Here is a 24,115-nt window from a genome sequence, read left to right as displayed (position 1 = left end):
GTATAGCAAGGTTGAAGGCAGGGGGAGTAAGGCAGGCTAAAATTAGGTTAGTGGGGAAAGAGGTCAGGCTAGAAAGAGAACAAGGCTGTCTGCCTGTGTGTGCATGCGTGTGTGTATGTGTGTATGCCAGGTTATTATATAGCGAGAGTAGGGGTAGAGGGGTAGGTGAGATAGCAGTCTCATGAGAGTGATGTTAGCACCTGTCACATCGTAGGAATCACCTGTTCCACTGTGGCAGCTGGCCTGGTCATCATCACACTCATCTGACGGAGTTGTGGATGCCAGTGTGGTGGGGAGGGGAGTGGGAGCTGCAGAGCAGAGGGAGAGAGAGGGCAAGAGAGTGAGAGAGGACACATGTTAAACTTGCAATCAGCTGCTCCTTTGTATGGTTTGCGGTACCACACGCACATACACACACATAATACAAACATATTCAAGGCAGGCCGTGCCAGTGTCACGAAACTGGGATTCAATCACTGAGCTATTAGCAGCCCTCCTTTTATGAGGATGCAGAGGGAGGTATAAATATATATTTTGGATGGTGAATGGTGGATGCTTAGGCTTTAGGTTGAGGTGTGTGTCCCAAATGGTACCCTATTCCCCATGTCTTGCAATACTTTTGACCAGAGCCAATAGGCCTCTCATCAAAAGTAGTGAACTTTATAGGGAATAGGGTGCCATTTGGGACGCAGTTTAGGTTTGGGTTTAGGCTGGATAGGAGATGCATAGGGCCTGGGATTGGGCTGAAGACTGGGCCCCACCCTGGTCTATCATTAGGGCCCGCTGGCCTTGTTGGATGTGGGCACGGCCCCAGCTCTGTTCCACGCTCTGCTAACACACAGCCTGGATGTGTTTACCCTGACGGAGTAATGAGGGCTTCCCCTGGAGGGAGGGAACGAAAGTGAGAGAGCGCGAGAGGCAGAGAGGCCGAAGGGGAGAGAGGGAGAGGAAATGGTGCATGTGTAATCTATAATTTCCCTCGCCCTCTGCTAGATGAAATATGAGTGAGTTCAACCTCTGTCAGACTCAGGGTGAAGAGGTCATTGACAGGTTCAGTGTTCTAGTTGGAGACTTCCATAGAATAATATGGATTAGGTTTTACTAACTCGGGTTTAGCTTACACACCACCACTCATTGTCTCCTAGCTGGTATTAGCACCTGTGTGTGCGTGTGTGTGCAAGTGGTGCACAGGTCAGCTAATAACCCATTCGCAACTGCCCAACTATATGAGATAAAGTGAAAATCTGAGTCCTGCACCCAACCCTAACCTGCAAATATAGAAAATGCGCTATAGGCTATTCAGACGGCAGAAGGATTTTTTTTGATGGGGGTGCCTGATTTAGATATGTTTCTGCTTATAATTTCCGACATTTTGGTATTTGTTGGTCAACTTGTCTATAATTACATACATGCAGCTTCTCTTCTGTCATCATATGTTGCCCTAGAAGACGAAATAAACCCTTGCTAAATAGAATAATGTAATAGAGCGATTGAATTAATACTTCAATCTAGTTGACATCGTTAAAGTTCTCTGTCATCTGTCACGAAGCCAAGACGTTTAGGGACTGGGGAGAAAATACAATAGCGGGAAAGAAAACGGGATAGATTTTCTTATGAAAAATGTCCAAATGACATCAGTTTTACCAGTTGTAAGGGTAAAAAACAAGATTCCAGTTCGGCTTCGATGCATATTTTATGTGGTTGAAACACTATCAGCCTTTATGATGCTTTTATGATGAAGACAGAACCTCTACAGATGGTATCTAACTGAGCATTGCATTCTCTCAAGATGCAGAAATAAATAAATAATACTTCTGTTCCAACGTCCAAATTTTGCTTATCATTTAACTGAAGAAATGCTTAATTCTGCAGGAGTTAATATTAATTAAGGCTATGTGAGAGGTTATAGAACCACAGTCAGTGTCCAGATTTCAGTTCCCATTTAACCCATCTAAACATTAGGCTACAGTTCCCTTGACAAGCCATATGCCTACTTGAAGTCCCGTCTTGCAACTGTCAAATTTGTAAAGCGCCTCTCAATCATCAAACGTAACATAGCTGGCACTGCTGTTATCCTCTTTACCACTTCACCAAATATTTTCCAAACATAACTTTTCTGGCCTTCCCATCTTTTTATTTTTAACTCTCCTTTCGCAGCTTCTTTCGTATTGAATTAAACTTCTACAATATCCTTTTTGCCTCCTTGGATTGACGGTAACTTTTTCTAATACCAGATATATCAGGATAAGGTAAGACCCAGATGCAGACCGTGTCGAAGTAACAATGTTGATTACAGCAACAGAGACAAAGGTACAGAACGGCAGGCAGGGTCAGGTCGGGCAGAGTTCAGAAATCCAGATGGGGTAAAGGTACAGGACGGCAGTCAGGGTCAGGGGCAGGCAGGGTGGACAGGCGGGCTGGTTCTGGGTCAGGACAGGCAAGGGTCAAAAACCAGGAGGGCGAGAAAAAGAGAGGCTGGGAAAAGACAGGAGTGACAGTACCCCCCCACTCCCCCTTTAGGAGCGCCACCTGGTGTCCTACCTGGGCGCATACCTGGTTGACCGGGTAAACTGTGCAAATGGCGATGAATGAGGACACATCCAGGACCATGGAAGGCCACCAAAAGCGCTGTCGCACAAAGGCCAGGGTCCGACGAGCGCCCGGGTGGCAGGCCAGCCTGGAGGAGTGGGCCCACTCCAGGACCGCAGAACGGACGGTGTTGGGAATGAACATCCGGTTATCAGTGCGTCCCCCGGGGTTTAGCTGGGAAGGCTGTGCCTCACGGACCTGCTTCCCTATTCCCCAGCTGAGTGCCGTCGCCAGGCATGAGGTGGGAAGGATGGTCTCGGGTTCCAGGGTAGTAGTCGTGGGGCTATAGCGGTGCGACAGTGCATCCGGCTTGACATTCTTGGATCCCAGTGGGAATGAGAGAGAGAAGTTGAATCGTGTGAACAGCAGGGCCCATATGGCTTGCCTGGAGTCGAGGCACTTGGCGGTGCGGAAATACTGCAGGTTCTTGTGGTCAGTCCTCACGATGAACGGATGTTCCGCCCCTCCAGCCAGTGCCTCAATTCCTCCATCTTCACCGCAAGAAGCTCCCAATCCCCCACATCATAGTTCCTTTCTGTGGTGTTGAGGCAATGGGAGAAAAAAGCGCAGGGATTTAGCTTGAGATGAGGGGCAGAACGCTGGGACAGGACAGCCCCCACTCCGACGTCCGAGACTTTGGCTTCCACCACGAACTGACGAGATGAGTCCGGATGAACCAGGATGGGAGCTGTAGTGTAGCAATGTATGAGGTCCCGGAATGCCCGGTCAGCAGCGGCTTGACATTCTTGGATCCCAGTGGGAATGAGAGAGAGAAGTTGAATCGTGTGAACAGCAGGGCCCATATGGCTTGCCTGGAGTCGAGGCACTTGGCGGTGCTTGGTGGTGCGGAAATACTGCAGGTTCTTGTGGTCAGTCCTCACGATGAACGGATGTTCCGCCCCTCCAGCCAGTGCCTCAATTCCTCCATCTTCACCGCAAGAAGCTCCCAATCCCCCACATCATAGTTCCTTTCTGTGGTGTTGAGGCAATGGGAGAAAAAAGCGCAGGGATTTAGCTTGAGATGAGGGGCAGAACGCTGGGACAGGACAGCCCCCACTCCGACGTCCGAGACTTTGGCTTCCACCACGAACTGACGAGATGAGTCCGGATGAACCAGGATGGGAGCTGTAGTGTAGCAATGTATGAGGTCCCGGAATGCCCGGTCAGCAGCTGGAGACCATGTGAACGGAACCTTGGGAGTGGTGAGTGATGGTGAAGCCAGGGTGCTGTAACCCCGGATAAAGCGGTGAAAGAAATTTGGCAAACCCCAGGAAATGTTGCAGCTTCACCCTGGACGTGGGCTAAGGCCAATCCATCACTACTCTCAGCTTCCTGGGATCGATCTGGACACTCCAAACAGAGATGATGTAACCCAGAAAGAGGATGGTGGAGCGATGGAACTCACACCTCTACGCCTTCACAAACAGTGGATTCTCCAGAAGGCGTTGAAGGACCTGCCGGATGTGGAGCACGTGTTCTTGAGGAGAGCGGGAGAAGATGAGGATGTCATCAATGTAGACGAAGACGAACCGGTTCAACATGTCAAAGAACATCATTCACCAGAGCCTGGAACACAGCAGGGGCGTTGGTGTGGCCAAAGGGCATGAACAGATACTCGTAGTGGTCACTAGGCGTGTTGAAGGCAGTCTTCCACTCATCCCCCTCCAGGTGGTAGGTGTTCTGTAGATCCAGCTTGGAAACACAGTGGCACCCTGGAGCGGCTCGGAGGCCTAGGAGATGAGTGGTAGCGGGTAACGGTTCTTAAGCATAATGTTGTTGAGTCCACGGTAGTCAATGCACAGGTGCAGGGTCTTGTCCTTTTTCTCCACGAAGAAGAAGCCTGCGCTAGTGGGAGAGGAAGAGGGACAGATAAATCCAGCAGCTAGGGAGTCCCCAATGTAGGTATCCATAGCCTTGGTACATACATCCCCGGGGCGGCATGGTGCTAGGGAGAAGGTCAATCCAGCAGCCATAGGGTCGGTGCGGCGGAAGCGAAGTGGCCCGGGCCTTGCTGAACACCAGGTCCTGGTACTCCGCAGGAATGGCGGAGAGGTCCGGGGCAACTTCTGAGCCCCCAGGAAGACGTGCCGGGGCAGGTTGTGCTGACTTCAGGTAATGGGCGTGGCAGGACTGGTTCCAGCCCATGATGGGCCCAGTAAACCAGTTAATGAGGGGATTGATCCAGGAGAATCACAATACCACAGGAATCAGATGGGTGAGCAGGATCACTTGATGAGCAGGAACTGGAGAGCCTCGCTGTGGTTCCCTGACACCCGTAAGTGGATGGGAGTGGTGTTGTGGGTGACTCAGCCTGTAGAGCACCCGTCCAGCGCTCTAACATCCATGCCAATGGAGAGTGCTGAGTGTAGAAGTTCAGCTCGGACGCCAGGGTAGCGTCCCAAAAACTTTTGTCGGCCCCAGAATCCATGAGAACCCAGGGAGATTTGGACAGCAGAATGGCATGAAAAGGGGTGCGAGCAGGGGAAAATGGGGCTCCCGAGAAGGTGGAGTGGCCGATGAGATGGCGCTGCTAGCAACTGGGTTACTGAGTTACCAAGAGAGTCTGGGAAAAGACAGGAGCTGACAGGACAAACGCTGGTAATCTTGACAAACAAGACGAACTGGCAACAGACGAACAGAGAACACAGGTATAAATACACAGGGGATAATATGGAAGATGGGCGACACCTGGAGGGGGTGGAGACAATCACAAAGACAGGTGAAACAAATCAGGGCATGACAAGATAGCCTAAAATAATTAAAGAATAACCTCAATGTAGCCTATATAAATTGCACACAGATTTTTTAAAGGTATTGTTTTCTCTTTATTTTACCTGCCCGCCACCCCTCGCCCTTCAGCCACACAATATTTGATGACGCTTAACCCGTCCGCCCCGCGGATATAACCTCGGGGACTGAAGGTTATGAGTCAACCCGTGCATCACTAGTGTATGTGTGTGAGTGTATGTGTGTGAGAGAGAGAGCATATGTGTGTGTGTTCGAGTGTGTGGTAGCATTAATAGTGAAAACAAGCATTATCATCCCTTTAAAGCCCCCAGTGGGACTCCATGTCTTACACAGGGCTGCGCTCGCTACAGCCTCCCTGAAATCCAATATGTAAATCCACTTAGGCCTGGCAGAGCATGTTCTTATAGCTGAGCTGGTTCTAGTCTAAATTAGCTTTCGGTGGGGGGTGGGGGGAATAGAGAAAGGGAAGAGAGATAAGTAAAGGAGGTGAGAGAAAGAGAGAAAGAGGGGGGAAGGAGAGAGAAAGAAAGAGGTAGAAAGCGAGAGAGAGGGGCAGAGGGGGGAGAGAAGGGTGGGAGAGAGGCCCCAGAGATAGAACCGGGACTAGAAGGGGCTTGCAGTAATCCTCAGGCCAGGTGGGGTTTCATTTGATCCCATGTGCAATGTGCATGAGTGGTCTTTCTTCAGGAATAGCTTTGATGCAGCACGCAAGGAGACAAGACAACTGTCCCTCTCAGGGAGATAGTGTTGCCTTTTGGGGCATGGACAAGCACCATACATTCAAACACCACCTCGACAAACACCATGCATTCAGCTCTAAAACTGTCATCACACAGATGATAGAAGATGGACTCTGTGTGTCTGTGTGTGTGCCTATGTGTCTGTGTGTTGTGTATGTGTGTCTACAATTAAAATGCGTGTGTGGGGGATTCCATTTGAGGCCTACCTTCAATCTCACAGCCCAGGAGCTCGAGTCGGAGGCCCATTCCAGCAGGGGTGGACCTCTCTGGGTAGACCCTGACGTAGCGTGTCAGCAAGGGCTCCACGGTCCTCAGCTCTGGTGTATCGTAGTTCTGATTCCCCTCGAAAATCTGTGGAGAGAGACAAAGAGAGAGAGACAGAGGTAGAGCGAGGTAGAGAGATCTATTGTTATTTTTAGAAATCCTTTATTGGCACCATTTAGCTACTGTGCATACAAAGCAAGAGAGATATAAAACGAGACAGAGACATTCAGAGAGAGATACAAAGAGAGAGAGAGAGAGAGCGCAATATTACTGTCTGATAATGTCATAGCTCTGTCTGATATCTCTCCTCTCAGAGGCACGAAAGCAGGCTTATTCCTTACTTCTGAAAAGGAGCAGGGCTTTAGCAAGGCTGAGAGGGGGGAGAAAACAATGGAACGTTGACCAGAATCCTCTGGCTGACATCTAAAGTGCTGTCAGTGGGACTGCAAACAAGAGCCCGGTGGCTACAACTAGCACCAGCCGCCCAGCAGGACACAGCGGTCAAAGACAGACTCGGCTCTCTCTGTCTCTGCTCAGGCTCTGAGAAAGAGAGAGGCTAGGGGCCCTTTCGTTGGTAATAACGTAGAGATGAGGTATGATAGAGGAAAGGAGAGGTTTGATGCTGTCTCTCTCCGCTCAGCCTCTGAAGTTATCTTCTGAAAGAAAGGGGGATTCACTTTGGGAATAACAGAGGTAGACCTAGAGGACAGGAGTGGAGAGGACAGTATAGGAGAGGAGAGTGATGGAGTGCAGTGGATTAATGGCCTTTAACACAGGAACAAGTCTTGTCTGTCTTTGATGCTCGGAGGTTTTTAGGAAAAAAGGGAGAGACGGAAAGAGAGAGGAAGAGAAAGGAGTGATACGTAGGACAGGAGGATATCGAGCCTCTCACTGCTTCATAAATCAACCATCAGGCCATCTGGAACACATTTGTATCCTGTCAAAGGAGGTTGTAATTGGGGATGGGCTATAAGCGGTGCTTTCTGGAGAGGTATGTGTGTGTGTGACACGCACAAAGCATATCGAGGCCTGCAGATACATCTGGGTTGGTTTCTGCGTGTCACATGCTCTCTCTCAGCCCTCCTGCCTCTTCTCACCTCTCCTCTCTCTTGAGGAGAGCAGAATTCCACTGAAATGCTTGAGCAACACCAGTAGAATATTAAGAGCAAAGACGCTAGGCAGCATAGGACTAGGAGAAGCATTACAGGTGGTTATACAAATGTGCTATAGAGTACTACCCAAATGGATTCGGCCACAGGACAGGGATTATTACCTGTATCAATGTCACTGTATGTCTGTGGATGTTTTTCAGTTGAAAATATTAAGATCATTTTCCATTAGTTAGTCAACCAAACCCAATTTTTTTGTCAACTCCTCAACACGGTAAACACAACAAACAAACAAACAACCAATCAAAACCGTCCTTTCTCTCACCTTTGGCTTGTTGCCGTTAGCGTCCTGGACCATCTTCCAATCAGATTCATTGTTACTGTATCCCAGTCTGAACTTCTTCATGAAAACCTTGTTCTCTCTGTATTTCCCTCCCTGGATGATGAGTCCTCTCACCAGCTTCTCCTCCCCCAGATCCACCTGCAGATGAATGGAGATGAAACGCCTCATAAGCAGTTCATAGACATGCATGACAAGTCTTATAACGCATTATGACAGAATCATAATGCATTATACCTGCATGCCTTAAGTAAAGCGTTACCAAACTGTTTATTTGCAATGTCATCATAATTTTCCCCAAATTCTTTGTACGTGAATGCAGAATATATACTGAAAACCAAAATGTATTGTGATATGTTACTGTATATGAACCAATATTTCATAACCATCAAACCTTTCTCTAATTACAAAGCGATTAAAAACACAAGAAAAGTCTATTATTGTAGGTGATCTAACCTGTAGCCACTCTGAGGTGAAGGGCTGGGGCTGGGGAAGCAGGGTCCACCCGGAGCGGCTGGTCAGCAGGCGGGCGTTCTCAGGAACCCAGCTCCGGTCAGTGTGGGACGAAGCTGTGATCTGGGCATCTGTGATCAGACCTGATACCATGCCCAGCATGCCCGAACATGGGTACTCTGAGAGAGTGAGAGGGAGAGAGAGGGGTTAACAGAAGTCTTTCATTGAGCAAGAGGTGATTTGAGAGAGTACCTGCTGGGATATAAATGTAGCAATAAATGATGTGTATCAGCAGCCAGAGAAGGTTGTTCTTCATGGTTTACGTTTTTAAGGGGGGAAAGACGGGGATGAAGTGAATGATTGAGACAGTGAGTTATAGCGAAGAATAGGGATGGTGGGAGAAACAGTTTCTCTGATGCATCCACCTCTCTAGACATTTCTCTCTCTTTCCCCCCCTCTCGCTCTCTCTCTCTCACACACAATCTACCTCTCTCCTGACGTCTTGCATACTAATGTCTCTGCCCACAGCGATTGTCTCCCGGCAGCCAATTAAAATGATCCTCTCCTTCGGCGTTCGTTTCTACCTCTATGCATTCTGGGATTTTCTTTCATCTCTAACCCTCTCCCTCTATGCCCATCCCCCCCCCCCCTTTCCTTTTGTCTTTCTATACATCTGCTCTCATTTAGCCCTGTGTTCTCCGAGCTTTCATCCTGAATCTGCGTTAGTTCATTTTCACCCCCTTGAGAAGCTTGTGCATTCTGCCTTTCATTCTACATTTCATATGCCCTAGCTGCATGCTTCCAGTACCGATTTCACTTTGTTTCGTTTCGTTTGCTGGCAGAAATGTTCTGTCAATGAACCAACACACATACAGGCTGGCTGGCTTGTCTGTCTCCTGGCTGGCCGTCTCTTCCATTTCCTTCCACTTCATCAAAAGCGTCTGAGTCTGCAGTGACCTGCAGTAACCAATATCATCCTTACAATCTGCTCCCAGGGAACGGGATAAAAGCAGATACATTTTGGAACGTCTGCATCTGTATTAAACTCAGAATAACTCTGTCAACTCAACAGAAAAAGGCTTCCGTTTCAGTCCTCTCTCTCTGTCTTTATAGTTATCTGATGTTGTTCCTGTTCGAATCAGAGAATGAACTAGTCTAAATTAAATTAGAGAGAACTCCATGGTTCCTCGGGAGAGGTCCAAACGCTCACTGGGAGATTTGTCATCCATTTGAGGGTTCCCTTTCGTCAGCTGCCAAGAGCCCTGTGAGTGTGATCTCTGATAGTGCCTGTGTCAGAGGGAGGCTAAGGCACTCCACTGGCTCGCACTCTCGCTCTTTGAAGTAGATGGATAAGTTTGGGTGATCAGAGCCATCCAAACTGTTGTAATGAGCTGTTAATGCACCTCAGCGGTCTGGTTGGAGATTGTTTGGGACGGCACGCATGGCGGACACACCAACCGTGTGTGTGTGTGTGTGTGTGTGTGTGTGTGTGGTGGAACACCACTGTAAGGGGCAGGGTAACCCAGGGTTTGAGTGGAGAATTCTCTGGCTAAACACACACATGGGCTTATTTACCAACAGAACAGCAGAAACTAAGCAGTCAGCAGGGATGAGGTTAATAAGTAGCTGTGTATATCTGACCGCAGGGCACATCTCACATGTGCAAATACCAGATGCGATTAGACACAGCCTGAAGGCCCTGGTTTTCTGTGGGCTTAAATTGGGACACATTTTTGTATCTCATGAAAAGTATTTGTATACTGTCAGTAATCTCATTAAATGATGATTCTCTCTGAATGTATGTGATTATAGGATTGCAAAGTGGACTGGACTGAAAACTGAAAACAGTTAAAAAACCCTTTGACATGTATGAACACGTGGGTGTGATCATTCTACTGTGGTCCCTGCAACATACGCTCTAACCGGTGTGATTAGAAACACTTTATTGGAACGTCTAGTGACGATTGACACAACAGTCAGTGTTTGAGCAAACCACCGTTTTTTTTCACAGAAACATTTTGCACAAACACAGTCTTCACAAGGTTATGTCCTCAATGTGAACCGTTTATTTCTTCCTAGGTTCTGGCCTTTCTAGGGAGCTTGTCCTACCTAGCCTTTCTAGGAAGCTTGTCCTAGTGCTTCTACACCTGCATTGCTTGCTGTTTGGGGTTTTAGGCTGGGTTTCTGTACAGCACTTTGTGACATCAGCTGATGGAAGAAGGGCTTTATAAATACATTTGAGTGATTTCTGTATGCAATGTTCAGACAGTGACAGAAGTAGCAACTGCATAACACTTTTGTCATCCAAATCGGAAAATGTAGGCTTCATTACTCTTAGCACTAACTGAGTAAAGGGTGAGCTAACACAAGCGGTTATATTTAGCCATCTCTCAGCTCATAGTAATTATACAACGGGTGGGTTTAATCCTGAATGCTGATTGGTTATAAACCGCATTCCAGCCGGTGTCTATTCCACAAGTTACCATCGGCTAAGTCTATGACATTAAAATGCCTATTTACTCTGTTCTGACTGCGCAATCCACTGTCTCATCAGCCCAGCCAAGCAATTTATAAACTTGATCTCCACTATAAAAAGCATCTAGACATTATCTCACGTTTCTTTTAGACTAACATTTCGTTTTCAACAGCGGAGATTTGTATAAATCATGCTGTCTCTCTGTTTCAATGTTCAAATTCGATCTCCAGTTGTCCCATATTAATGAACTTGTCGGGATCAGACAGACAGGCAGGCGGTGTTTCTCAACCAGTCGAAGTCATGAATCAGCAGGCATCATTTTTATGGATATATACGAAGAAATGTAAATTGAAAAAAAGATCAAACGAAACGAAGTGCACCTAGTTTGCAGTCTTTCCAGCTTCAGTTTGAAGTGATTGTGCTAGCCAATAACACAGCTATCTCCTCTGCGCAACAGTGTCCTGATGAGTGAGCACATTTTCTATGCCAGGGGAAATCGTGCCTCATTAGCTTATTGTTATGGATGCATCCAAATGAATGTGTCTAGAAACAAATGCAAATGTAACTACTTTGCCATTATTCTGGCTGCCCTTTTAGATGTGACCGTAGTTGGCTAGCTAGCAAGCAAGGGATAAGAGGAACACTCAGAAGGAATGGGTCGCGTCCATAGATACAAAACAAAAAGCTCTAGCAACCGAACCGATAGAACGAACGACCAGCCGGGTTGGGTAGCAACCCTAGATTTGTGTCTGGACTATATCTTGTGGAAGGATGAAATAGTAAATTAAGTAAATTAATGTATGAACAAATAAAATGTTTAATGAAAATATGTAAATTATTATTTGAATATGTTGGTAATCCGTTGTATAAAAGTGATAATGCCCTCGAAGCCGGTTTTGGCAGGATTTATCTTCCAAACACCAGCTTCTCCGGCATTATCACTTAATTATAAGATTGGTTGTTTGGATACTGGATGACGATTGGACGAGCAGCGTTCCATGCCGTGCTGGCCATTACAGACACACCTACTGTATGCCTGCTAATCTGAAAATTATCACTGCGCCTCAATAAGAATAAATTGTTTATGTTGCTGTCCGAATCATCTGTTTGATTTATCTCAACTTGAACATTATTTTCCCCTTGCTTCCAGCCTAGCATTTAGTTTGGTACATTGGGGGTTATAAACCTCGCTGTCTGCCTGTACGACCTTTTGAAGTTTGATCTCTGTATTATCAGAGTGAACAGTGCCCAGACAAAAAACTTTTTCTGGGCCAGTCGAAATCATGCAACAACGTCATTATCATGGACATATCCAAGTAAATGCCAATTGAAATGCAGCTAGTGTACTGTTATTCCAGGTTCAATGTTTGACGTGACTGAATTAGCTGCAGTTAGCTAGCTAGCTAGCGACAAGAAGATTTTTCTTTGTCAACCAAAGATAAGAGGTGACAAGTTAAGTTGGGTTTGTTTGCAATATGCATGTTGAAGGTGAAGGGGGTGTGTCATCTACCATCATTCACTTCCCATCACTCATTTCCGGAAAGATGAGTGAACAATCTCTTTACCTCATTTTGCTATAACATCTTTGGTCTGACAGACGTTTACATGATACCAAAAATGCTTTGAATGATGTCAACAAACATGGATCCACATATAGCTGGAAAATAGCTTAGCTTATCATAATCAGTACAACCTTCAAAAAAGTATTTAACACACGTGTCCATTACAATCTATGCAAGAATTGGAATGCATGATTTGTCACCAGTACTTGAAAATGTGACTAAAACAGTAAATAAAGAAATTATTACCACGCAAACCATTTTCTAATAGTGATTTATTGATACAAGTGGCCCATGCCATTGTTATGATGCTGATGATTTGTTGCCACAGATGGTTTATTTACATTTTTACTGTTGTGGCTAGATGGAGTAGCTAGGCCTACAACAGCTCTATCTAGTGGTCGTGTCAGGGACAACAGTTGTTGACAACTAGTGCTGTAGCTAAGCCTTGCCCCTAACTCTTTTCCTAAGCTAAACCTCATTCTCTTAACCTCCTATGTTAATTCACCTAACCTTCTGCATTAGTTCCTAACTTGCCACGTTAATTGTCCTAACCTGCAATGTAAACAAACAATCTGTGGAGACATATCATCAGTATCACCACAGCGGCAGCCAATCACGTCAACTGACACTCTGATCATTGTTGTTGTTTATGTAGCCTATGTAGCTAGGCGGCTAAGCTGTAGCATGAGACATGTTGTAATGGTTCTCTTGTGGTGAAGGAGAGTCGGACCAAAATGCAGCGTGTAGATTGTGATCCATGTTTAATGAACAAATGAAAACACGAATCAATACAAACACTACAAAACAAAGAACGTAATGAACGAAACGAAAACAGCCTATACTTGTGTAAACTAACAAAGACAGGAACAAGGACACTAAGGACAATCACCCATGAAACACTCAAAGAATATGGCTGCCTAAATATGGTTCCCAATCAGAGACAACGATAAACACCTGCCTCTGATTGAGAACCACTTCAGACAGCCATAGACTGACTGACTTAACTAGAACACCCCACTAGCTACAATCCCAATACATACACACCACATACAAAAACCCATGCCACACCCTGGCCTGACCAAATAAATGAAGATAAACACAAAATACTTCGACCAGGGCGTGACAGAACCCCCCCCCCCCTAAGGTGCGGACTCCCGAACGCACCTCAAAACAATAGGGAGGGTCCGGGTGGGTGTCTGTCCATGGTGGCGGCTCCGGCGCGGGACGTGGACCCCACTCAATCAATGTCTTAGTCCCCTCTCCTCGCGTCCTTGGATAGTCCACCCTCGCCGCCGACCATGGCCTAGTAGTCCTCACCCAGAACCCCACTGGACTGAGGAGCAGATCAGGACTGAGGGGCAGCTCGGGACTGAGGCAGCTCGGGACTGAGGGGAAGCTCGGGAGTGAGAGGAAGCTCGGGAGTGCGAGGAAGCTCGGGAGTGAGAGGAAGCTCAGGCAGGTTGATGGATCTACCAGATCCTGGCTGACTGGCAGATCCTGGCTGACTGGCGGATCCTGGCTGACTGGCGGATCTGGCAGATCCTGGCTGACTGGCGGATCTGGCAGATCCTGGCTGACTGGCGGATCCTGGCTGACTGGCAGATCCTGGCAGACTGAAAGATCTGGCTGCTCCACGCTGACTGGCGGCTCTGGCTGCTCCACGCTGACTGGCGGCTCTGGCTGCTCCACGCTGACTGGCGGCTCTGGCTGCTCCATGTAGGCTGACAGCTCTGGCGGCTTCTTACAGACTGGCAGCTCTGGCAGCTCCTTACAGACTGACAGCTCCTTGCAGACTGGCAGCTCCGTGCAGACTGACAGCTCCTTGCAGACTGACAGCTCTGGCTGCTTCATGCAGACTGACATCTCTGGCTGCTCCATGCAGACTGACAGCTATGGCTGCTCCATGCAGACTGACATCTCTGGCTGCTTCATGCAGACTGGCAGCTCTGGCTGCTTCATGCAGACTGGCTGCTCTGGCTGCTCCATGCAGACTGGCAGCTCTGGCTGCTCCATGCAGGCTGGCAGCTCTGGCTGCTCCATGCAGGCTGGCAGCTCTGGCTGCGCTGAACAGGCAGGAGACTCCGGCAGCGCTGTAGAGGCGGAAGGCTCTGGCAGCGCTAAACAGGCGGGAGTCTCCGGCAGCGCAGGAGGGGAGGAAGGCTCTGGTAGCGCTGAACAGGCGGGAGACTCCGGCAGCGCTGGAGAGGCGAGGCACACTGTAGGCCTGATGCGTGGTGCTGGCACTGGTGGTACTGGGCCGAGGACACGCACAGGAAGCCTGGTGTGGGGAGCTGCCACCGGAGGGTTGGTGTGTGGAGGTGGCACAGGAGGGGCTAGACCGTGAAGGCGTCCTGGAGATCTTGAGAGCAGTGCTGGCACAGGACGTGCAAGGCTAGGGATGTGCACAGGAGGCCTGGTGCGTGAGGCTGGCACCAACTTCACCAGCCGACTAACACGCACCTCAGGACGAGTATGGAGCGCTGACCCAGGTGCCATCAAATCCCCGACACGTTCCGTCGGGCGAATTCCACGCAAAAAGCACCAACACAGCAACTCCCTCATTTCTCTCTCCTCCAATTTCCCCATTAACTCCTTCACAGTCTCTGCTTCGCTCACCTCCAACACCGGCTCTGGTCTCCTCCTTGGCTCCTCACGATAAACAGGGAGAGTTGGCTCAGGTCTGACTCCTGACTCTGCCACACTCTCCCTGAGCCCCCCCCCCCCCAATAACTTTTTGGGGCTGACTCTCGGGCTTCCTTCCGAGTCGCTGTGCTGCCTCCTCATACCGGCGCCTCGCTGCTTTCACCGCCTCCAGTTCTTCTTTGGGGCGGCGATATTCTCCAGGCTGAGCCCAGGGTCCTTCTCCGTTTAGGATTTCCTCCCAAGTCCAGAAATCCTTATTATGTTTCTCCTGCTGTTGCCTGTTACCACGCCACTTGGTCCCGTTGTGGTGGGTGATTCTGTAACGGTTCTCTTGTGGTGAAGGAGTCAGACCAAAATGCAGCGTGTAGATTGCGATCCATGTTTAATGAACAAATGAAAACACGAATCAATACAAACACTACAAAACAAAGAATGTAATGAACGAAACGAAAACAGCCTATACTTGTGTAAACTAACAAAGACAGGAACAAGGACACTAAGGACAATCACCCACGAAACACTCAAAGAATATGGCTGCCTAAATATGGTTCCCAATCAGAGACAACGATAAACACCTGCCTCTGATTGAGAACCACAGCCATAGACTTAACTAGAACACCCCACTAGCTACAATCCCAATACATACACACCACATACAAAAACCCATGCCACACCCTGGCCTGACCAAATAAATGAAGATAAACACAAAATACTTCGACCAGGGCGTGACACGTCTTTCAAAAAGAGACAGCTCACAAATGCAGAAATTCTGGAGATTTTTTGTACATTTTAACAATGATTCTTTTTTGGGTGATGTAGGCAGACCAACATTGGATGAAGTACAGTAGGTCTGCAGGAGCTGGAAGGCCTCGAGCCATTTCACCCCTCCTGGCCCTGATCTTGGTTTTGATGAGACCCAGTCTTGAGTGCAAAGCCCCTTTTTATTTGCAAATGGACATACAGTTCACATACAAATCAAATATAGTTCCATTATGCAATTGTATTGACAATATCTCACCCACCTCCCCACTCTCTCATCATGGTATCCACTCCCTCATCCTCCCTACTCCCTCTTCAAACAGTATGTTGCTAGCATCCAACGCTGTCCTCAATCTTCAGCACAAAATATGTTCAGTTCCAGTTATGATGTTGGCAAGTTATGTTCAATACTGTGTGTGTAGTTTCTGAAATACAGAATAGAGGAATTATTAGTAATTACAATACAATACCAGGATATAGCAATAAAACACTATTACAAGTAACATAACTGCAGAGCTCCATAAGGGGGAAGGGCATAGCTATGCAGGCCAAATACAGGCCAATTCAATGGTTATGATAAGGCCAGCCTGGGTAGCTTCAGGATACAACAGAAGTTTTGCACATGCGCACTTCACAGGGAAGGCATTCCCTAACGGAACTATGCAAATAAATGCTAGAACGCACCAATAGGATCTTACTACCTCCTTGCTTATTCTGCCCACTATGATTAATTTGCTCCCATCGGAAATGACAGGCGCTGGTGTATCTTGGGTTGGTTATAAAAATCTTTGCTAATACTTCTTTGATGTCATTAGCATCAGCATTGTTTTACAGAACTAATAGAAACATGTAACTACATAAGCACAATTGAGTATATCACCATAAAGGTTATGAAATCAGTACCTTGCTTGTCCGTGGCTGTAAAGGAATACACACAGAACACATTATGCGCCATACATAAATACGGTGTGCTACAGTAGAAATTACACAACACAATATACAGAAACTGCATTATGATAAAGTAACAAGGCACTTACTTTGATACGAACACACAGAGTAATTATTCGCAATGAAAAACAACAATAAAGGAAATCTGGAAAATGCACCCAGGTGAAAAAGTTTGGGCCGGTTCTGTTCTGACTGGAAATGTAGCAAATGTCTGCATACTTGACCTAGGGAAACACTGGTGAAATGCTTGGGCCATTGGGCTCTCATCGAAAAGAGAAGCTTGTCCGCCTCATCTAGCTAGTCCTTGCCTTACATCAGCATAGCGTGCCTCAAACGTAAATTGTCCGCCACAGTGAAATGGGCTACTTCTATGTGAATTAATGAGGAGGAGGAACGCACCTCGTTTCAAACTGTTGTGAAATATACAAGTTGAAAGATAGCCGAAAGACAATTAGCAGGCAGCGTGCCTTGGTTTTTACTGGCAGTGGGGGATAACTGTCCTGTTGCCTAAGAATCCCATTTTGGAACAATAACCATGTTTCCATCCACAGTTTTTACGCGAGTTTTATTTTATTTCACCTCATTTTACCAGGTAGGCCAGTTGAGAACAAGTTCTCATTTGCAACTGCGACCTGGCCAGGATAAAGGGAAGCAATTTGACACATACAACAACACAGAGTTACACATACAATCAAAAATAGTAGTAGAAAATTTTTTGTAGAAAAAATCTATATACAGCATGCGTAGAGTAAAGTCATACCGTATTAAAAAAAGGTGTGTGGAAACAGGAAGTTTTGATACAATTTTATAAATGCCGACAGAAATGGTTTGTTCTACATTGTGAGATCTTTTTGTGTCTGTAAAATTAATTATGTGAGAAATGGCGAAATGTCGGTGGAAACGCCTTTATGCGCAAATATTTATATAATAACCATCATTTCGAAGTAAACTTGCAGTCAAGCAATGATATGGTGTGTGGTCCTCCCACTATGACTCCGGAAACCGAGCAGTTTAGTAGGCTACAGATGAAATTATGAATTTCACAGGGTGGTGAAAGTGCACTGTGACCTTGATTCGCCTTTCCAAGGCGCGCGCGCGTGTGTGTGTGTGTGTGTGTGTGTGTGTGTGTGTGTGTGTAATAATAATCTCATCATGTAGCCTACCTGCAGAGCCTACCAACCCCATATCTGCAATCTGTTTGCTGGAGTGCACATGCCAAGACCAGAGCAGGCACATTTAGCTATTTAACGCAACCGTTTTTTGTGACAAAAATAAGTATGATGGAAATATATTGAACTTTACATTTTTATTCAGTACATGAACATTTAAGTGATTTAAAAAAAAATGTGTGCACTACATCGTCACGCACTGATTTTTACCCACAAAAAGTGCAATTGGTGAAAACACACCACTGGTGGGAAAATTGGCATATTTTCTTTATGCGGATTCTAGAGTATTTGCATGAAAATCTGTTGCCAGTTGGAAGGAAATCTAGCTAAGGAACATATTCAGAAATCACGCGCATAGAATATATACTTGGAACCTTCTCAAACCTGACTTGAGCATTACAAGATTCCCCTCCCACCCCCCTCCGCTCTCTGAGTGCCTGCAGAACATCCCAGCTGGCAGCATGATCAGAGTGGTGTTCTGCCTGCCGCAGGCTGATGACGGCACAGAGGGGCCCTGTGGCACTCCCTGCTCCTGTGATGTGTCTGCCGTGTGGTCTTTGTGTCTGTAGTGCAGTCTGGTCGCAAGCCCAAACCCTTTCCAGCTATGTGCCAGCACCGCACTGTCCTCCTCTCTGCCACAGATACACATATATGTAAATATATACACACACACACACACACACACACACACACACACAAACACACACAAACGCACACACATAAAAGGCACAGCCTCTCACACACACTGACAAGCACAAATACTAATAAACATTCAAAAGCAAGAGAACATAGACAGACTTGCAGACAAACAATTTCACACACATGAAAAAGAACCACACACACACATAACTCCTTTCACATGCCCATAAAAGAAATGCATGACAAAAAGGGAAGTGACGATATGAACCCAGCCACAATCAAAGCCTTGCAGTGGGTGGAAAGGTTCCAACATCACACTGATGAGGATCACTGTAGCGGGAGACTGAGGCTAGGGGGGGGTGGGGAGTGGGGAACAGGAAGGTGGACCAGAGCCATGGAGGTGGTGTGTGTGTGTGTGTGTGTGTGTGTGTGTATGTGTGTGTCTACGCAGTAGAAGCAGCAGCACTCAGCTAGGGGAATGCGCTCTGCTGGCCCCCGCTCCAAGAGCTCTGCCTGCCTGCTTGCTGTTGAAGTCATCCATATTGAATGAGGTACATTCAAACATCAGGTAACATAAATACGTAATCACCTTCATGTGCCTCTCCTTCATAATGCAGAAGGCAGCACTTGCCTCAGAGTAAACCTTCTCTCACTGGGCTCTCACTACCGTGAGATAGTAAACCATTTCAGCTAAGACGAGGAGGAAAACATCAACCAGGTAGGTTACACGAGAGACAAAAGGCCTAAACATATCCCAAAGGAGCCCTTTGCAAAAATATCACTTACTCATTTTACCAAAAAGTAAAATCGGGTAAATAAAATATCATCAACAGTCAGTGACTTGCATGCATTTGAATATTGTTTTGCCATTTGGATGGCAAACTAACATCGCTAAGTAGAGTCTGGTCTGCCAGTGCCAGACAGTGTGAAACACTGAGATTTCTATGGTACTGACCTGATATCTTACAGCCGTACACCTCGAAGCGCAGAGCGATGCCCATTTCCCAGGCAACGGGCCGGACCCGGACGAAGCGGGTGAGAGTGGGTTTGGGAAGCATCGTCCTGGCAACATCAGTAGGGTTGGTGTTCCCTTGGAAAACCTGGGATGGAGACAAGAAGTCCCTATTATTAGTCCCTATTATTCACAGTTTGTTTAGTACGTGATGTAGATTCACCAGGAGAGAGGCCCACTTGGCCAACTGAGGCCTGGGCCTCGCATCACACAGTTTCCCACACAGCATAGGGACAGTATATTGTAATTTATTTTAATGTCCACATTAACTATTTGTCTTGTAACAGTGCTGCAAAAAGCAACACAGGAATTCAATCTTTTAGCCTACAATTTTACCACCAAAATGAGGTACCACCAAACTGAGTGTTAATGACATGTCAACTAAACTAATACATACAGGTAATACATGTCTTCCAGAGAGGACAGACACAGATGAGTGTATAGTACAGCACAGTGCCCTTTCTGCTGCTCCATCAGTGATTCTGAACATCTTTCCGCTACTCCATCAGTTATCTGAACAACTTTTATTACAAGCACGCATACACGCAGGCACAGACTTACCTGTACATACAACCCTAACCCTAACTCCTAACCCATAAACCTAACCCCTAACCCTAATTATAGTCCTAACCCAAAAATAGTATTCTCTGAATTTTAGTTGGTTTACTATTCTTGTGTGGACTTCTGGTACTCACAAGTATAGTAAAACGTGTACACACACACACACACACACACACGGTGGGACCTCTCTGACCTGTCTGACTGAGTGACTCTGTACTCTGCTGACGTCCAGTGGTACTGTGGTGTTAACCCTGTGGGAGAATAATGCTAGCCGATCAGTAGCAGCTTGGCAGTAAACCTAATCTTGGCTGAAGTGTATGAGACAAATTAGATCAAATGTCAGCAGGCAGGGCCAATGGAACCTTAAGTCCATCTAAGAGCCTTCCTCTCCCCGTCCCTATCCTCACTTCCCTGTCCTTATCTTCACCTCCCTGTCCCTATTTTCACTTCCCTGTCCCTATCTTCACTTCCCTGTCCCTATCTTCACTTCCCTGTCCCTATCTTCACTTCCCTGTCCCTATCTTCACTTCCCTGTCCCTATCTTCACTTCCCTGTCCCTATCTTCACTTCCCTGTCCCTATCTTCACTTCCCCGTCCCTATCTTCACTTCCCCGTCCCAATCCTCACTTCCCTGTCCCTATCTTCACTTTCCTGTCCCTATTTTCACTTCCCTATCTTCACTTCCCCGTCCCTATCCTCACTTCCCTGTCCCTATCTTCACTTCCCTGTCCCTATTTTCACTTCCCTGTCCCTATTTTCACTTCCCTATCTTCACTTCCCCGTCCCTATCCTCACTTCCCTGTCCCTATCTTCACTTCCCTGTCTTCACTTCCCTATCTTCACTTCCCCGTCCCTATCCTCACTTCCCTGTCCCTATCTTCACTTCCCTGTCCCTATCTTCACTTCCCCGTCCCTATCCTCACTTCCCTGTCCCTATCTTCACTTCCCCGTCCCTATCCTCACTTCCCTGTCCCTATCTTCACTCCCCTGTCCCTATTTTCACTTCCCTATCTTCACTTCCCCGTCCCTATCCACACTTCCCCGTCCCTATCTTCACTTCCCCGTCCCTATCCTCACCTCCCTGTCCCTATCTTCACTTCCCTATCTTCACTTCCCCGTCCCTATCTTCACTTCCCTGTCCCTATCCTCACTTCCCTGTCCCTATCCTCACTTCCCCGTCCCTATCTTCACTTCCCCGTCCCTATCTTCACTTCCCCGTCCCTATCTTCACTTCCCCGTCCCTATCTTCACTTCCCTGTCCCTATCTTCACTTCCCTGTCCCTATCCCTATCTTCACTTCCCTGTCCCAATCCTCACTTCCCTGTCCCTATCTTCACTTTCCTGTCCCTATTTTCACTTCCCTATCTTCACTTCCCCGTCCCTATTTTCACTTCCCTATCTTCACTTCCCCGTCCCTATCCTCACTTCCCTGTCCCTATCTTCACTTCCCTGTCCCTATCTTCACTTCACTATCTTCACTTCCCTATCTTCACTTCCCCGTCCCTATCCTCACTTCCCTGTCCCTATCTTCACTTCCCTGTCCCTATCTTCACTTCCCCGTCCCTATCCTCACTTCCCTGTCCCTATCTTCACTTCCCCGTCCCTATCCTCACTTCCCTGTCCCTATCTTCACTCCCCTGTCCCTATTTTCACTTCCCTATCTTCACTTCCCCGTCCCTATCCACACTTCCCTGTCCCTATCTTCACTTCCCCGTCCCTATCTTCACTTCCCCGTCCCTATCTTCACTTCCCCGTCCCTATCCTCACCTCCCTGTCCCTATCTTCACTTCCCTATCTTCACTTCCCCGTCCCTATCTTCACTTCCCTGTCCCTATCTTCACTTCCCTGTCCCTATCTTCACTTCCCTGTCCCTATCTTCACTTCCCTGTCCCTATCTTCACTTCCCTGTCCCTATCTTCACTTCCCTATCCTCACTTCCCCGTCCCTATCCTCACTTCCCTGTCCCTATCTTCCCTTCCCTATCTTCACTTCCCTGTCCCTATCTTCACTTCCCCGTCCCTATCCTCACTTCCCTGTCCCTATCTTCACTTCCCTGTCCCTATCTTCACTTCCCCGTCCCTATCCTCACTTCCCTGTCCCTATCTTCACTTCCCTGTCCCTATCCTCACTTCCCTGTCCCTATCCTCACTTCCCTGTCCCTATCTTCACTTCCCTCTCCCCATCCTCACTTCCCTGTCCCTACTTCCCACTCCTGGTTCCCTATAGATAATAGTCATCAACTGAGTAACAGAAAAAAAAGATAGTTATCCACTCTCTTAAATGTCAGGCCGGTCAGAGATTCTCTCTCTCTCTTGCAGTACCTGGCTTTTTCCAGCTAGCTAGCGCCATGACCATCACGGTAAAGTGCCAAACTGCGGGCTCAGCACCTAGTAAATGGGACCCACTCCTCACAAAAGCACTTTAGAGTCCGGAACAGAGAAACATGGTTTTCCACATCACATTTAAGCACCCGGTGCTTTAAAAAAAGAACTGTATACTTCGGAGAGGTCTTAAAAAAATTGGGCCTGAGAGGGGTGGTGGGTAGTGTACACACACTCACACACAAGCACAAAAAGTGCTACTTTGGTTGCTATTTGGGGAAAATGTTGCTGTCCTTGACATAAACACACACACATTTAGACACAAACACACACACGCACAATGGTGACTGTTTACAGGTTGCACAGATCCTTAGGCTGGTCAAACTAACATCTTGATGGCCCTGTGGAGTGTGAACACCCAGAGAGATGTTTACAGATGGAGAGTCTGCTGGTCTGTTTCAGAGGCTGATCGCTGATCGGTTAGTAATGCTCGGGTTGATTCTCTCTCTCTCTCTCTTTGACTATTAGCCACCTCTACCAGCTGCTCAAACATGGATCTCTCCTCTTTCCATCCATTCATCTTTTTCTTTCTCTCTCCCTCCTCCCCATTCCATTCATCCATCTCACTCCTGGTTTATTAAAGCCTTTAATAACCCCTTCCCTTCTTCAGAAAAATACCAGAGCCTGACACACAGTAAACAATGACTTCATCCAGCCCCCACTAAATGACTAGGACCTATATACCAGGCGGTGTCAGAGGAAGGCCCAAAAAATTGTCAAAGACTCCAGTCACCCAAGTCATAGACGGTTCTCTATGCTACCGCATGGCAACTGGTACCAGAGAGCCAAGTCTAGGTCCAAAAGGCTCCTTAACAGCTTCTATCCCCAAGCTATAAGACTGCGGAACAATTCATCAAATGGCCACCAGGACTATTTACATTGCCCCCCCACCCCTACTTGCTGTTTATTATCTATGCATAGTCACTTTACCCCTACCTACATGTAAAAATTACCTTGACTAACCTGTATCCCCGTTATTGTTGTTTTGTGTTAGTTTGTGTTTTATTTTCTTATTTTATTTTGAAAATATGTTCTTAAAACCTGTTGAGGCGAGGGGTTCCCCTCAGGGAACTCCACCCCCCCCCCGTTCAGCTGAAAAGGTGGCGCAGAGAATGCAAAAATATTCTTTAGAAATATTAAACCTCCACACATTAACAAGTCCAATACCTCAAATGAAAGATAAACACCTTGTTCATCTACCCAGCATGTCAGTTTTTAAAAATGTTTTACAGCGAAAACACAACATATATTTATGTTAGACCACCACCAAACCAAAGAAAAAACGTAGCCATTTTTTCCAGCAAAAGATAAAATCACAAAAGCAGGATTAAAAATAAAATCAATCACTAACCTCTTGAAAATCTTCATCAGATGACAGTCATATGACATGTTACACAGTACATTTATGTTTTGTTCAATAATATGCATTTTATATCCATGAATCTCGGTTTACATTGACGCCATGTTCAGAAATTCCTCCAAAATATCCGGAGGAATTATAGAAAGCTACGCCAGATAACAGAAATACTCATCATAAACTTTGACTAAAGATACATGTTCTACATATAATTAAAGATACACTGGTTTTTTTAACGTTATGGAAAAAGCCTAACATTGCAATAATCTGAGACGGCGCTCAAACGTAACAATATTTCTCCACCATGTTGGAGATAACAGAAATACAAAATTACAACATAAATATTCCCTTACCTTTGATGATCT

General features: G+C 46.8%; 1 protein-coding gene across 5 annotated transcripts in view; it reads right to left on the bottom strand.

Moving 5' to 3' along the window:
• Positions 1-24,115, bottom strand: part of LOC109899548 (neuropilin-1a) — a 116,884-nt gene that overhangs the window by 7,847 nt on the left and 84,922 nt on the right. For 3 of the 5 annotated variants that reach the window (XM_020494878.2, XM_020494882.2, XM_020494879.2), the window contains exons 9-13: positions 19,395-19,539; positions 8,247-8,422; positions 7,776-7,931; positions 6,284-6,428; positions 222-308 (exon numbers count right to left, since the gene is read on the bottom strand). In XM_020494878.2, the coding sequence (XP_020350467.1) occupies positions 222-308; positions 6,284-6,428; positions 7,776-7,931; positions 8,247-8,422; positions 19,395-19,539 (709 nt within the window). Of the gene's footprint in view, positions 1-200; positions 309-6,283; positions 6,429-7,775; positions 7,932-8,246; positions 8,423-19,394; positions 19,540-24,115 lie in introns of all 5 variants that reach the window. The other 2 variants (XM_031835937.1, XM_020494880.2) reach the window with 1 other exon arrangement.

Source organism: Oncorhynchus kisutch, linkage group LG11 (genome assembly GCF_002021735.2).
Source record: "Oncorhynchus kisutch isolate 150728-3 linkage group LG11, Okis_V2, whole genome shotgun sequence".
Classification (NCBI taxonomy): domain Eukaryota; kingdom Metazoa; phylum Chordata; class Actinopteri; order Salmoniformes; family Salmonidae; genus Oncorhynchus; species Oncorhynchus kisutch.
This window is presented reverse-complemented; position numbering and strand designations above follow the sequence as displayed.